Below are 16,398 nucleotides of genomic sequence, written 5' to 3' on the forward strand. Positions count from 1 at the left end.
CTTACCTAAATTTTACCTGTTTGTTTTTTATTTTACGCCAGGTGGTTGTGAGAGCTTTGATAACAACAACTTTACCGGCTTTGAATGTGTTTTTGGTCTGCCTTTTGATCTGGCTGGCTTTTAGCATCATGGGAGTACACTTATTTGCTGGCAAGTTCTATGAATGCATTGACCCAACAAGTGGAGAAAGGTTTCCTATATCTGAAGTCATGAATAAGAGTCAGTGCGAAAGCCTTGTGTTTAATGAATCCATGCCATGGGAGAATGCAAAACTGAACTTTGATAATGTTGGAAACGGTTTCCTTTCACTGCTTCAAGTGGTAAGTTCACTTCTGATTTTTTAAAATAGATGTTTTTATTTGCTCATTCATATTATAGGTGGAAATGAACAAAATGTGGTTGAGTACTAGAATTGGTTATAACACATTTTAGCAATTATTAGTAGATATGGGACATGCGATACCAGCCTTGTTTGGAAACACAGACACTGCTCTGCTGGGAGAAGGAAGTACAGAGGAAGGTAGAATTGACAGGGAAGATGGCAGGTACTGGAAACCTATTTCTACTTCTGTCATCATTGATAAGGTAATAGGGTCACAATTTTTGGTCCAGCTCAGGGTACTATTGTTTTATTCCTACTTAGTGCTATGGCTCCTCAGTCACCCAACATCTAACAGAAATGAGGAGATAAATTGTTCTTACTTGTCTTACCTCCCCCATAGAAAAGCACATGTGTAGCAGTATAGTAAAAATGACACTTGGGCAGCATGTATTTATTTACAATTTATCTATATACCTCTTTCTATTTCTACTATCTTACAGTAGTTTATTATCAACTACAATTAAGCTACTACAATGAAGCTAAGTGGTTTTAAATTCGTGTTAATAGACAATATAAATGCAATAATGAAAATTATAAAGGTCTCAATTACATGGTATATTGAAATGTGGTCAGCCTTACTAATCAAGTTTTACTATATTAATAACAAATTGAGTTTTACATTTTATTTGCATAAGAATTAAAAACATGCCATTTTTACAGGCAACGTTTAATGGATGGATTGCTATTATGAATTCAGCAGTTGATTCTGTTGGTGTAAGTACAATATCATCTTGGAGCCATTGTGAAGGTTCAAGGCAAAGTTATTTTCTCAATTCAAGAAAAGGGTAACAACAATAACAGAATAAATAACATGATAAAATCAAATGCTTATGTTAGAAAGAAATTAAATGCATTTCATATTGACTCTGTCACTGAAAATGAAATCCTCCCAGGACTATGCACAGTGGTTGAAGCCCAGTAGTCCCATTTGAAGGATTATCTGACCATTACAATTATTAAACCAATGCAGCAAACTTTAAAATCCAAGTAAACAAAGCGATAATGCCACTTCACCAAAGAACAAAGTGGAAACATTACCTCATGCAGAACTGTTGGTTTTTCTTGTTGTAAACTGCTTTATAAATTATATGTTTTAAAAACTTGGTATAACAATAAATTTTTAATTTATTCTTATTTTTAAAGATTTTGCTTTTTAGAGCTGTTTTAGGTTTACAACAAAATTGGGAGGGAGGCATAGAGATTTCCCATATACCCACTGTCCCCACACATGCATTGCCTATTATCAATGCCATTCACCAGAATGGGGCACATTTTCACCAAGGATGGACCTACATCGACACGTCATAATCACCCAAAGTCCATAGTTTACCTTAGGGTTCACTTGGTGTTATACATTATACGGGTTTGGACAAATGTGTAATGACATATAACTATCATTATAATATCATAGAGAATATTTTCTGTATGCCCTAAATCTGTTATGCCCTAAGAAATCTGCTATGCCCTACCTTATTTTGCTTATTTTTTAACTTAACTTTTAGGTAAATAGGCAACCTAATTTTGAAGAGAACATCTACATGTATTGTTACTTTATCAACTTCATTATTATTGGATTATTTCTTCCTTTGAGTATGCTGATTGGTGTTATTATTGCTAATTTCAACACGCATAAAATAAAGATAAGTACAAATATTTTTTGTTCACTAGTGCTTGAGAAAATCATGCACATTTATAAAAATTTCTTTAAATAATTAGTTTGGGATTCAGCTAGATATCATTTTTATTTGGTACTTAGCTAAAAAAAATAAGTTGATATTTTTGCATATTGACAAATTTTGTTAAAGTGTTCATCTTTACATTGTTTTTTTTTTTTTTTAAAGATTTTATTCATTTGTCAGAGAAAGGGGGAGAGAGCAAGCACAGGCAGACAGAATGGCAGGCAGAGGCAGAGGGAGAAGCAGGCTCCCTGCCGAGCAAGGAGCCCAATGTGGGACTCGATCCCAGGACACCGGGATCATGACCTGAGCCGAAGGCAGCTGCTTAACCAACTGAGCCACCCAGGCGTCCCTACATTGTTTTCTATATTCAAATGTAAATGGGAAAGTTTAAAGGCTTAAAGTTTCTATATATATGTTTGTAAAAAATGACATGCTGACAAACAAGTAATATTGTGGTATGTCTGCACAAAAAATGTAAAGAAGTTCAAGAAAAATAAGCTACACATTTTTACTCTCTGATATGTTCACAACTTCAGAGTCATAACCAACATAGACATCTTTGTCAGTGCAGTAGGTTTTCCAGCTAGACATAGAGAGAATCCTAAATATATGACCCAAATAGGAGTGCTTGAAAAGAGTAGGAAACAATTCAGAGACAGAAGCAAACATCCAACTGACACCATCTCCAACAAGATTTCCTTCAGGGCTTCTACAAATGCAAATGCCTCAAAAGTCCTTTAAGTCTGCTTATTTTAACCACAGACATCTACTCTCTAGAGGTGTAGGGAGACCTTCTAAAAAGTTGAAGAAAAGAATAGTCTAGTTTTGAAATTCTATTTTGGCCATGTCATCAAAGTTCAGCCACGTGCAGACTCTGGTAAACAAACCACTCAGTCTCTGATAATCAAATGGGATTAGGAGAACAGTGTTCAACTACGCATCTAATGGATGCTTCAGCTTCTTGAGACTTCAGCCCAATGGGATAACATCCTAGGATTTGCTTCTGGACTTCAAATTCATGACTCTCATCTAATTTAAGTGACTGAGTCCTGACTTAGGGAAGTAATAATTCCTAATTTTTAGATGAACACATTAACTATTTACCTCTTATTCACTCTATACATTCTGTATAAGATACTAAAATTAGCACTAGGAACACAAAAATAAATAAGCTCTACAAGGCGCTATGAAGATGTAAACACAAGGTGCTGTTGGCATAATAGTATAAAAATATCATCTGATAACCATTATTTGGAAAATTAAGTAATATATGGACTTATAAAAACACATAAATGACCAATTCTGGTTTATTCCTGCTATTAGAAGGTACAAACCAATTTTATCTTTAGCTTAGGAATTCAATTTTTCTTAGCAAACCTTTCCATTTTTCCCCCACTGTTTCTCCTTCATCTCTGTTTAACATGAGGTAGGACTCAGGAGAATGAAAAGTTGAAAAAGAGTTGACTGCCTACAAGAAAGTGCATCAGAACATAATTGATATGTGTCATTACCCAATATTCTACATGTGTTTAGTGTGGATTTGTGTGTAAAAAATCAGACGTAGTTAAATGTGATTTAGATCATTGCCTTATGCCCTTTGTAAAAGATCAAATCAGTAATTACCAACCTTTCCAAAATGCCTATTAATGATAAGGTAAAATTTAGATTCAGTGTGATTTTAATATCTTTTTCTTTCATTTCTTTACCAGGGAGGCTCAAATATCTTTGTAACAGTCAAACAGAAGAAACAATCCCGTGCACTGAGAAGGCTGTTGAGTGAGGAGTCTCAAAAAACAATCCGGCGCCCAGGAGTAAGTTTCTTCTGTATATTCTCTTTTAAAAATGAAAACATGTTTTTGAAATTCTTCACAAATGCTCTTGGAAAAATTTAAAAATATGTTCCTTAACAAAGTTTGGATGGTCTTTTGTTTGTTTTGACTGCATACACTATAATTATAGTTTGGTAAAAACTTGGCCCCTCACTTATTTTCCTGTTTATGCTAGAAGGGAAATTATAATTCTACAGACAATATGTGTGTATATGTAAGCTATTAATAAGGCCACTGTGCCTTTCTTTTTTTCATCCACAGAATAAATTCCAAGGATTCGTCTTCGACTTGGTAACAAGTGAAGTTTTTAATGCCATCATTATGGCTCTTATCTGTTTTCAAGCAATAACTATTATGATACAAAGTGATGAACAGAGTAAAAATATGAACATTGCTCTCTGCTGGATTAACTTAGTTCTTATTATACTATACACTGGAGAATGTGTACTGAAGCTCATTGCTTTCCACTGTAACTATTTCACCATTGGATGGAACATTTTTGATTTTATGGTGGTCATTTTCTCTGTTATAGGTAAGATTTTTAGTCAATTTTTTTTTATAATAATAATAATTCAGGCAAGTTCTTATACTAAATGTGTCCTCAGATACAGACAAAGGCAAACAGGCAAACAGAGAAGGGATCCTTATTCCAGTAGGAATTTTTGCATTCATACATGTATACACACTTGACAGTTATAAGATATTCAAAATACTTGTTGAATTAATACATACACTTTACTTCAGAGGTCACCTTTTCAGTGTATCACATACAGAATTTCCTAGGATGGCTCTAGAAGGAGATTTATGTCTTAGCATGATATAACCTTTCACAGTCCCTATTCTTTTTTCTCTAATCTCTAAAACTGTTTACAACTTTCACAGCACTAGAGTGTTAGGCTTTAATGAATCTGTCGCCAGTTTTCTCTTACCCTGGGGACCTCAGTCTTTTATTTAACAAATATATTTGATTATCCCCTTTGTGAATACACATTATGCTATATGCAAAGAATCTAGTAGTAAATAAGGTAGGCATAATCCCTATATGCACATAGTTGACAGCCTAGTAAGGGATACAGATGATTAAATAGTACATATATAATGTTGTGCTATTAAGGTGATAACGGAAAAAGCATAGGGTGATACAGTGGCACAAAAGAGTGAGGGGAACCTAACAGTAAGTAAGTAAAGGTCAGAGGAAATTGCATGGAGGAAGCAAAATTTAAACTGAAACTTATTGGATACAGGGGTAGCCAAGTAAAGAATCTAAGATAAAAATGTTTTAGGCAGGGAAAAGTTTATTTTCTGCCTCCCTATAAGACACATACTAGAATGTAAACTCCACAAGAGACAATATTTAAATGTTAACTGTGTCAAACATATTCTATATAACCAATAGGGAAAATGGGGACAAACTATCTGCCCACTGTGCTTCCAGAAAATTCAACCTCTTCATTTGGTGGTAGAAGCAGTCTGCCTATTGATAGACAAGCACAAAAAGCTTGAAAGCAAAGTACATAAAAGTAGGAAGGGGCTGATAGGAAGAAAATAGAGGAATATGGAATTAAAAAGCCATTTGGGATTAAGGTGAGAGTTACTGAATCAGAGATCTCGGAGGAGAGCAAAGCACAAAGAAAAAGCTGTTTGATTTTGAAATCTCAGAAGGTGAAGAATCCTGCGTCCAGAATGTGGCCGTAGCTGCATATGACTAAAGTAAAATGATGGAGATTATCGCAGTTAAGAAAGTCAAAGAAGAAGAAACTGACCTTTCAATGAGTTGCTGATGGTGGATGTTGGGGTGGAAGGGGCAACAGTGAACCAAGTACTAATAAGTCTCCAATGAGTGTGAATGAGAAGGAATAAGTAGATCATAGAGCCAAGAAATGGTAGGCAATAGTATATAGTTCAGTGGCATGATCCACAATGTGTCAGGAGAGAAATATTTTTTTTCTTTATAAAATTGACTTAAAGTATCTAGAAATCACATTGGAAAGAATGAAAGATGCTTGGTAATTCCATTTTTCAATCCCAAGAAATACGGCGTGGGAAGAAAGAGCTGTCTGCAGTTGACAATGTTACAAGGGAAATAGTATCCTTAAGATAAAGTCAGATTTTAGATAAGAAAGGAAGTAAAGAAAATGTAGTGATGAGGATGTAGAAAAAATTGTCTACAATTAAATGGGGATATGTCTAGCATAATGGAAGAATTTGGAAGATTGTGAGGAGAAGTGACAATTTGAGTCAGAGTAGAAGATTCGCTCTAACAAAGTGGAGATGAAGATATAGGTAAGATAGAATGTCAGAGAGAATGTTGTCATCGACAATAACCAAATTGAAGGGAAATATGAGACATGGTCCTTCCAGATTCAACAAACATACCATCTCAATTAGAAGCTTCATGGGATTCTCTCCTCCCCACCTTTTCAACTCTAAATGAGCCTCATTGTCTCCAGTACTTCCAGAGAACATATGCCCTATACTTCCAGGGTAATTGTAACTTTACCTTGTTTTATAGTGGTAGCTCTCACTTCCATAGTTCCCTCATCTAACCACAACTGCTACAAAAAAAGTTCTATGCCAGGACTCATTTACTTAATTCTATTTAAAACTGCTGGGGACCCAAATACTATTTATGAAATAAATAAATTAAACTATAATCTGTGAATCATGGAATGCCAAACATTTTTGTAATTATATTGATCACCTAAGACTTTCTACCTTGCACAATAATAACTTTAAATATCTACTTCTATTCTCTAGATTATAAGATCTTTAAGGACAAAAGTCAAGTCGTTCATCTCTGCATATTTGCATGACACCTTTATTAGATATCCAGTAAAGCCTGGATTGAACTCTTTAACAACTACCACCAGAAAAAAACATGACTAATGTTCTATATTATGGAATCATGCCATTTGTGATTCCAGAAATACTTGACCTATAGTACTCTTAAGATGATGTGCAAATAGTTCTCTTCCAAATTTTGGTAAATACCCTGAAAATTGCCACAGTTAGTGTTTGGGTAATCCCCACTTTCAATATGTTCTGTTATTTGGGAAGGATTAATAAAATGATCTTAACATCTAGAAAAAAATGATATAATAGTCATTGAAATAATAAATAGTTGAAATAAATAACTGAAATAATAAATGAAATAAAACAATTTATATTTCTCTAAATATAATCACATTTAAATAATTTTATTCCCTGTTTTATCTTCTCCCACACCAAGAACTAGTTCTGCCTATAACAGTAGGATACTACCTCGTGTCTCCTTCCATTATGGAACTGATACGACTCTCACGGATTATCCACATCCTGCGTCCTGGGAAAGGACCAAAGGTATTCCATGATCTGCTACTCCCTTTGATGCTGTCTCTACCAGCATTGTTGAACATCAGTCTTCTCATCTTCCTGGTCATGTTTGTCTACGCCATCTTTGGAATGTACAATTTTGCCTATGTTAAAAAGGAAGCTGGAATTAATGATGTGTCCAACTTTGAAACTTTTGGCAGCAGTATGCTCTGTCTTTTCCAAGTTACAATATTTGCTGGCTGGGATGGGATGCTCAATGCAATTTTCAACAGTAAATGGTCTGACTGTGATCCTGATAAAATTAACCCTGGGACTCAGGTTAGGGGAGATTGTGGCAACCCCTTTGTTGGAATTATTTATTTTGTCAGTTACATCCTCATATCATGGCTGATCATAGTAAACATGTACATTGTTGTTGTCATGGAATTTTTAAATATTGTTTCTAAAAAAAAAGCCAAGACATTAAGTGAAGATGATTTTAGGAAATTCTTCCAGGTATGGAAGCGGTTTGATCCTGATAGGACCCAGTATATAGACTCTAGCAGGCTTTCAGACTTTGCAGCTGCCCTTGACCCTCCTCTTTTTATGGCAAAACCAAACAAGGGGCAGCTCGTTGCCATGGATCTTCCCATGGCTGCTGGGGACAGAATTCATTGCCTTGACATCTTACTTGCTTTAACAAAGCGAGTTATGGGTAAAGATGTGAGGATGGAGAAAATGATTTCAGAGATGGAATCAGGGTTTGTGTTAGCCAACCCTTTTAAGATCACATATGAGCCGATTACTACTACTTTGAAACGAAAACAAGAGGCAGTCTCAGCAACCATAATTCAACGTGCTTATAAAAGTTACCGCTTGAGGCAAAATGATAAAAATACATCAGATATTCATATGATAGATGATGACAAGGAAGTTCAAGCTACCACAGAAAAAGCCTATTTTGACAAAGCTGAGGAAAAGTCAACTATTCAAAGCCAAATCTAATCCCACTTACCACATTTTAATCTTCTTCATGTTCTAAAAATGTCAGAAGTTTGAATCAGAAATAATAACCAAGATCAGAGAAGTAGAGTTTACTTATCAACTGTTTACAATCCATGGAAGTTAAGCTTATGTTCATAAGACTCCATGTCAAGTTTGCTTTTTACCTTTGTATATCCAGTGTAACCAAGACAACCCCTTAAAAATCGCTTCAGTGAGTTAAAATGGCTTACAATTGCCATTTGATAATCCAATGCTTATTTTCTCTCTCTGGCTTTTATGGTGTGTGCTTCTTCTAGAGGACTGGGAGGTGATAGTAGAGATTGGTAGCAAAAGGGGCTTCCTTGTATATTTTATGTCTACTTTATGGGATTTAAGTCACCATTAGTAGGACTTAGTTACAAATAAGCAAATACAATAAGTACTTTCTTAAGGTGGGATGGTGTTAAAAAATAACAGTGTTACAGGCCATTAAATCATAAACTTGACTACAGAGATGCCAACTGGGATAGAGAAAAAGGCTATTCTTAGAAAGTTCCTTTGAGATCAACCACAGATATTCTTGGGCTGATCCAAACCATGTTTGGTTGACCGGAGCCTTGGTTTTCGTTTTTATTTTCTTTTATTTTTGGTACTGGGAATTCATATTCTTTGATTGTTTCTGGATTCCTGGTTTTTCATCTCTTTGGCTAGTTCTGCCTACGCTCTAGCTAGCTCTTCAAAAAATGAATTCGGAGAGTCAGAAGCATAAAGGTAACTATAATTATTGCCTACATTTTCCTCATTTTTTTCACATTTATACTTTTTCTAAGTATACATCTACTAAAATGATAGATATAGAAACTGTTAGTAGACTCCTGTATTATCTTATCATATTTACCATTTATCAGTGATGTAACATTGAGTAGTATGATCTGGTAAATGAAAGTCATAATATGATTTAGAAGAGTCAAGGGTTGCCATTATGTCTAGGGATTTTCACAGAGTCTTGATGCTTGGGAAACTGTGTCCACTTTGAAATACTTTCCACTGTACTTTGTGGTTCTCTATAACTCAGAGAAAGAAAATGACCACTGAAACTGTGAGGAACCTGAATAGGAGATTGAAGTGTAAGTTTGTTGTTGGTGGTGTTATGTAATATGAGTATATACAAATTAGTTTTCACTTCCTCATTTATCTTTCTAAGTTTGTTTTTGTTGTTTTTAATCCATCACACATACCTCCTATAAAAGGTTTTGCGTTTGAAAAACTTGAAATCATAAATATTAATTTTCACTATTGAAATTGTATTTAAAAGGTAGACACAAGTAGTTGGTTTTTGACATAATCACAAACATGTAGCTACTTGTATCCATGTAGTTTGAGATTCTGGTATTTGTTCCCTTTGTATAAAGATTGATTTCAATGTGCCTACAAAATCCTAAAGGATTTGGAAAGAAAATATGTGTACTGTTGACTTAAATGGCAAACTTCAAATATGTTGTATGACATTCAATGTCACCTAAATGTCAGTAATTGTATTTTATTATGAATGCATGATCTTGAGCCTTAACTTCTATAGCCTGTTTCTGCCCCTCAGAAATGTATTAACCTGACCAAGATGCCTTTGGGGGAACCCTTAAGTAAATGTAATTTCAGGGTTCTGTTTCTCTCTATAAGTGTTCCTTCCCTTTCTCCTCCCGTTCTTCATCATGTGATGGGGACCAGTGAGGAACTAGTGTTAACTTGGTGACATGGTGACAGCTGGTGCTTGATCTAAATTTTTTAGTTTTCTATTTCTTAGAAATGCTTTAATGTAGAAACTGCTTCAGATATTTAAACTTAACCTTAACTTGCTTCTGTAAATTCAAGACCATTAACTGATTTTAGTTTGAAAATTGTATCTTTTACTTGTAAACCATGTTTGCCACTAACCTTCCAAAAACTGTGTAATGAATTATTTTTAACAAAGTCTTACAATATATTCTACTTTTTAGAAACTATAGAAAATAATAAATACAACCTGTTAACTACAGTAAGCTTTGTTTTGTTTGTTTGTTTGTTTGTTTAATAAGTCAGCTTGTATATTTTGTATGATAGGAACTTTTTCAAATGAGCCTAATCACATTAAAGCTTACTCATTCAGGCTCAAAATTCAAAACTGTGCTTCCTTTGGATTCAAAAAATTTTGTAAAATAATTGTAGTAAGCTTAACAGAGACCTTTACACACTGACAAAATTTACAAAGTACTCCTCCTATCAAAGTCATTGGTTTTTTAGATATATATCTCAGTATTACTTAGATTTTGCTTTAGGGAGGATAATGCTGAATTTAAATTGATTGTTGTGCTTCTTTAAAAAATTTCTTTCTATACCTTTTAATAAATATAATGAATATACTTTGAAATGGTTTTAAAGATATTGAAAATAGCTACCATTTATTGAGCAGACTATTATGCCCCTCCTTGCTCCAAGCATTTATCATGCATGAATGTAGCATTCACAACTCATGAAGAAATGATAATTTTCATTTTATAGCTGAGCAAAATAGACTTAGAATGGTTATAAGAGCTTCTATATGGCACAGAACTTGTAAGCAATGAGACCAGAACCCCAAACCAGGTCTAATTTCAGAGCCTTAATATTTGACTCCTATGCACAATACTGTCTAGGAATAAATGACCTAGTTAAAGGCAGAAAAAGTTTAAGATGAATTAAGTTGTTGAAGAGAGATAAGTTCTCTCTCTCTCTCTCTTTCTCTCTCCCTTCCCCTCTCTCTTTCTCAATCTCTCTTTTGGTGGAGGGAATTTTAAAAGTAGAGCCAACCCTTGGAAAAAAGAAAGACACAAGGAATAAAGAAATAGAAGTTTTTCATTCAATAGGTATTGTATGCTAGATACTGATGTAAACCCAGAACTGGTATACATACTCATTCATACTTACATACATAAAACATACATACATACAGCTGAGACTAGAGAACTTGCTGACTACTGAAAGAAAACAGCTAATTATAATACCTGGTCATTTGTATACTATTGGTGTAAACTGCAGTATGTATTCAGGAAAGAAGATGGGTTCTACATTGAAAATTATAGGTGAAGTTAGTAAAGTGGACCCTGGAAGATAAAGAAAGATTTTATCAATTAGAGAAGAAGGTGACCATAGTCAACAGAGACATTTTTAAGAAAAGGAGTTCATACAGAGATGAACTCCTGAGCTTTTGGTTCCGAGCTTTTGGTTCTTCAGACTAGACTATAAAGAGAAAGAAGAATTAAAGATGGGATAAAACATCTACCCCAGAGATTGGATGGAAAATTAGAGCAGAATACTTTGAGAACCCTGATCCCTTCCCGGACATGCTTTATTTAGTCCTTTGGTTAATCCCCCTTAACTGTTCTTTGCAGTGATTCTAGGTCTACATTCTAATTCTAACAGTTAATGAAGAGCGCCAGTCCGTGAATGAGTCTTCACTCTCCGGGGAACTTTCATCTTTTATGTTAGAGAACCTAACACTGTCAGGGTCAGACACTTAACTCCTCTCCTTATCTGTAAGTGAATCTCCTATCTTCATTAACTTCAAAAGCACATATGAGCTCAAAGTATTTTCTCTCAATTCCAGCTAGTTTATGAACCATCCTGATGGTACAACACCCCTAGTCCTGGATTCTAAATCTACATTGCTGCTTCCTGACGGTGCACGGGAGAAGAATGAGGCACAAACAAGTCGGCTGCAAGAGAAAGGGAGTAGGGGGCAATAGTAGAAAAAGACTGTTGCCCCCAAACAACTCCTCAGCCCTGCTTTTGTTAGATATATAGACGGTAATCAACAAAAGAGCCAAAGAAGGCCAAACATTAATCATATGCTTAGTAGATAAACAAGAAGAAGGGCAAAATATGTCTGATCAAGCAGTATAAAGTTTATAGTCGAGCAAGCACATAAGCACATTCAGAGGACTTATCTAATTAGCCACAGGTGCTCTTGGCAGGGGGGGGGGTGGATAACAGAAAACTGAAGCAGGCGGCATTCTGCCCTGAGCTAGTCGGGCATCCGCAGCTGCTCTGCTTCAAGGCCGTATATCGTCCTCTCCTCCCAGAGACCTGTTGCCAGTATGTGTTTTTCTTGAGGCTCTATCTAAACGTGCTTGGTAACTCGTAAAATTTCCATGGGTTATATTTTAAGTAATACATTGTTCTGAGGGACAGTTACACTACATCACATGAGAGTAACTTCTTAAAATGATGCATAAATTCAGAGTTCCCAATCATGTAAAATCTCATCATCATTCTTCCCATTCTTTTCTTCTTCCCATTTTTGTTTTTGTAAGATTCTACCGAACACCTAGGGATTAGACACAACAGTTTAGGGATAAATAAGGTCAACTTTATCCTTAAAAAGGTAGTAGTGAGGGTTTTACAGAGAAGCAAAACTAATAGAACACACATGTTTGTCCCACTCTCCAAAAGTAGAGTGTTCCTATAAATCTTTTATAAATTGAAATGACGTAAAGTGGAGAAGTAATTACCACTAATTTATATGAAAAAAAAAAACTCTATCATTCCAAAACCCAAAAAAATAACCTTTGAGCTTTTTTAGATCTTTGTGTAACTAACGGATACACAAGATATTTCAAACAAAGTGTGGATGCTCACAAATACAATTCAAAGGTATGGCAGTTTGATGTTGAGGTGCTGAGTATAGCTCTAGAGAAGGAGCTTGGTGCAGCCACTCTTGCTGCCTGGATAACAGCTTATGGCAAAACAAACACTATTTTCACTTTTCCTTTAATTTTTTATTTCCTTTCTTCTTTTCATAAAAGTGAAAATCCTCTTTGGATTTCTTTTGGTTAGCAAGAACAGATACTCATGTAAAAGCAAACTGGTGCAACTCAAACTTTAGAAAAGCCAGGAATACCTGTATCCAGATTTATAAGAGGAAATTTACTATTACAGGAAATGTTTCCCAGGATTACAGAGGCTGAGGTATGCGACAGTATACCGTGTGCAAGCTGGAGAATCAGGAAAGTCAGTGGTATGATTCAATCCAGATCCTAAGGCCTGAGAACAAGGGGAGTCATGGTGTGTCTCTTACAAGATGGAGGCCAAAGAATGTAGGGAGAGGCACTGGTGTAAGACTTGGAAGTAATCTCAAGACCCAGGAAAAAGGAACTCCAATGTCCAGTGGAAGAGAAGATGAATGTCCTAGCTCAAGGACAAAGAAAGAGAACTTACCCTTCCCTCCATCTTTTCGTTCCATTCAAGCCCCCAATGAGTTGGATGATGCTTGCCCACATTGGTGAGGGCAGTCTTCTTTTTTTTCATCCTTTTACTTTTAACAGACAGATGTCATTGGATTTGAAGCAAGTTTCTTGTAAGTAGCATATAGCTGGGTCACACTTTTTAATCCAATTTTATTGATGTATTTTGACCATTTACATTCAAGATAATTATTAATATGTCAGCTCTTAAGGTTTCTATTTATTATTTGTTTTCTATTTGTTTCTTCTGGTCTCATCTCTCTATTTCTGATTTCTCTGTTTCTCTTTTCTGGCCTTCCTGCATAAAACTGGAGCATGTTTTAGGATTCCATCTTGATTTATGTATAGTACTTTTAAGTGTATCTCTTGTGTATCTTTGATAGTCATTCTGAGTATTACTAATCTCTATATATGAATTATACCATTCACTAGCATCAACATTTTACCACTTTGAGTGAAGTGTGGAAACCACATTATTTATATTTTTTTGTCTTCCTCATTTTTAAGAACCACTGTCATGGGAATCAGATGATGCTATACTTTTTTTAAAAGACTTATTTATTTAGAGAGAGAGAGTACGTGCATGAGTTGGGGGGACAGGTAGAGAGAGAGGGAGAGAATTTCAAGCAGACTCCATGCTAAGCATGGAGCCTGTCACAGGGCTTGATTTCATGACACTTAGATCACAATCTGAGCTGAAATCAAGAATCAAATGCTTATCTGACTGAGCCACCTAGGTACCTGTGGTGATATAATTTTTGTTCCAATCATCAAATATGGTTTTAAAACTCATGAGGCAGTGAATGGTTCTTCAAACACACCCATATTTCTGCTCTTTGCGTTATTCCTTTGTCCTTCCTGATGCTCCAATACTCTTTCTTTTATCAGTTCCTTTCTGTTTGAAGAATTCTGTTTAGCCAATCTTTAAGAAGATATTCTATTTTTCTTTAATATTTTTATACTTGCGTGTTGAAATGATAACATTTTTGATACATTGGGTTAAATAAAATGTAATTACTAAACATTAAAAAAGAATATGTGTGCTAGTAATAAATTCTTTTAGCTCTTTTTTTTTCTGAACATATTTTTATTTCTTTCATTCCTCAAGTAAGGATTCACAGAATACAGAATTTGTAGCTGACAGTTCTTTTACTTCAGCACTTGAAAAATATCGTACCACTTTCTTCTGGTTTCTATGACTTCAGATTTGAGATCCATTATCATTTGAATTGGTATTTCCTTGCGGGTAATACTCATTTCCCTCTAGTTGCTTTCACGAATTTTTTTGTGTTTATTTTTCAAAAATTTTAACTGTGGTGTATCTTTGGCATGGATTTCTTTGTGTTTATCCTGCTCAGTATTTCCTCAGCTTCTTGGAATTACAGGTTTGTGTCTTTTACCAAATTTAGGACATTTTCAGCCAATACGTCTTCAAACAACTTTTCAGCCCCCCTCTTTTCTGCTTTCCTTCTGGGATTGTGTTGACATAAATGATAACTCTTCTGTTATTGTCTCGTAGGTCCCGGCGGCTCTGTTCATTGTTTTCCCAATTGATTTTTTTTCCATCTCTGTTGTTCAGATTGGATGAATTCTATTGTTGTATACTCAAGTTCACTGGTTTTCTCCTGTCATTTTCATTCTATTCTATTGAGCTGTCTCTTCAGTTTTTTATTTCTGTTATTGTATTTTCCAATTCAGTAATCCATTTGGTTTTTTCTTTAGAGAATTTCTGTTTTTTGTTTCAGGAGACTTTATAATTGATTGTTGAAGCATTGTTAAAATGGATACCTTTAAGTATTTTTCAGATAAGTTTGACATCTGATTCATCTCAGTATTGTGTCAGCTAATGGTCTTTTTTCCTTCAAGGTGTGATTTTCTTAGTTGTTAGTATGTTGAATGATTTTTGTTTTTTTTTTTCATCATACTCAGGGAATTTGTCTACTATGTGGGAAATACTAGATCCTATGTAAGTCTTTCATTTAGTTAAGTCTTTCATTTCAGTTAAGCATCTGACTCCTCATTTCTGTTCAGGTCATGACCTTAGGTTCATGAGATGGAGCTCACACTAGGTGTGGAACCTGCCTAAGATTCTCTCCCCACCGCCCCCCGGACCTCTCCCACTCAAATAAATTAAAAAATATATATATATATTTTTTAATTGATGTATCAGCTGTCCTGGATATCTACCCTGTGTTCCACCAAAACCACTCTCCTTTCTTCTCCTTGCTCTGCTCTTAGAGACTCACTTACAACATCTGCTTCAGTAGGTTCTCTTACCCTCTGACTTCCGGTTGTGTTTCGCCAATAAAAAGCACCAGAAGAAAAGTGCTTTCTCCTTCCTCGATTACTGTGTTTCATTTCTGTTCTTTGCCTGTGACCACACCTTCTGTGAAGGACCCTTTCTGACAGTTAATATGTATTCTTCAGAGATTTCTGGTAACTATGCTGCCTGCCCCATCCCCTTCACACCTAGAAGCAGAATTCCTTGATTTCTCCTTACACCTTACCCACACCTTTTATAAGCCCATTTGCTGAAGTCTCCCCAAATTATTTCCTTGTACTATGACTTTCTTCCATAATAAGAGCTTATCCTTGATCCATATGCCAACTAAACTTTGGCCTTTTGTGGGTTTTGAGACTTTAAAAGAACTCAAATCCTATCTCCTATAATAATTTCAGCCAGAGAAAGTTTGCATCTCATTTCTCTTCGTGAAGCCAAAGCAAAACGAGAGAAGAGAGAGAGTGAGAATGGAGAGACAAAGGGAGGGAGGGAGAAAGAAAGAAAAAGAAAGGAAGAAGAACGAACAAAAGAAATGTTATTACATGCTACAATACTTGTGTTTTATCATTATTTGTTTATGTTCAAGTATAATTAATATAGTTTTTTATTAGTTTCAGGAAAAGGGTAAAATACAGGGTAAAAAAAATTTGAATTAATATCAAATATCTTAAAATATGCAAAATCTTTTTGTGTTAAA

At 35.1% G+C, this 16,398-nt stretch overlaps 1 protein-coding gene across 1 annotated transcript in view; it reads left to right on the forward strand.

Annotated features, from left to right (window-relative positions):
• Positions 1-10,197, forward strand: part of SCN7A (sodium voltage-gated channel alpha subunit 7) — an 84,526-nt gene extending 74,329 nt beyond the window's left edge. The window contains exons 20-25 of the mRNA XM_082689889.1: positions 42-320; positions 1,043-1,096; positions 1,885-2,049; positions 3,771-3,872; positions 4,152-4,422; positions 7,120-10,197. Coding sequence (XP_082546015.1) covers positions 42-320; positions 1,043-1,096; positions 1,885-2,049; positions 3,771-3,872; positions 4,152-4,422; positions 7,120-8,186 — 1,938 coding nt within the window. The 3' untranslated portion in view covers positions 8,187-10,197. The remainder of the gene's footprint in view (positions 1-41; positions 321-1,042; positions 1,097-1,884; positions 2,050-3,770; positions 3,873-4,151; positions 4,423-7,119) is intronic.
• The last annotated feature ends 6,201 nt before the right edge of the window (positions 10,198-16,398 follow it).

The sequence above is a fragment of the Mustela nivalis genome, assembly GCF_964662115.1.
Source record: "Mustela nivalis genome assembly, chromosome: 11".
NCBI lineage: Eukaryota > Metazoa > Chordata > Mammalia > Carnivora > Mustelidae > Mustela > Mustela nivalis.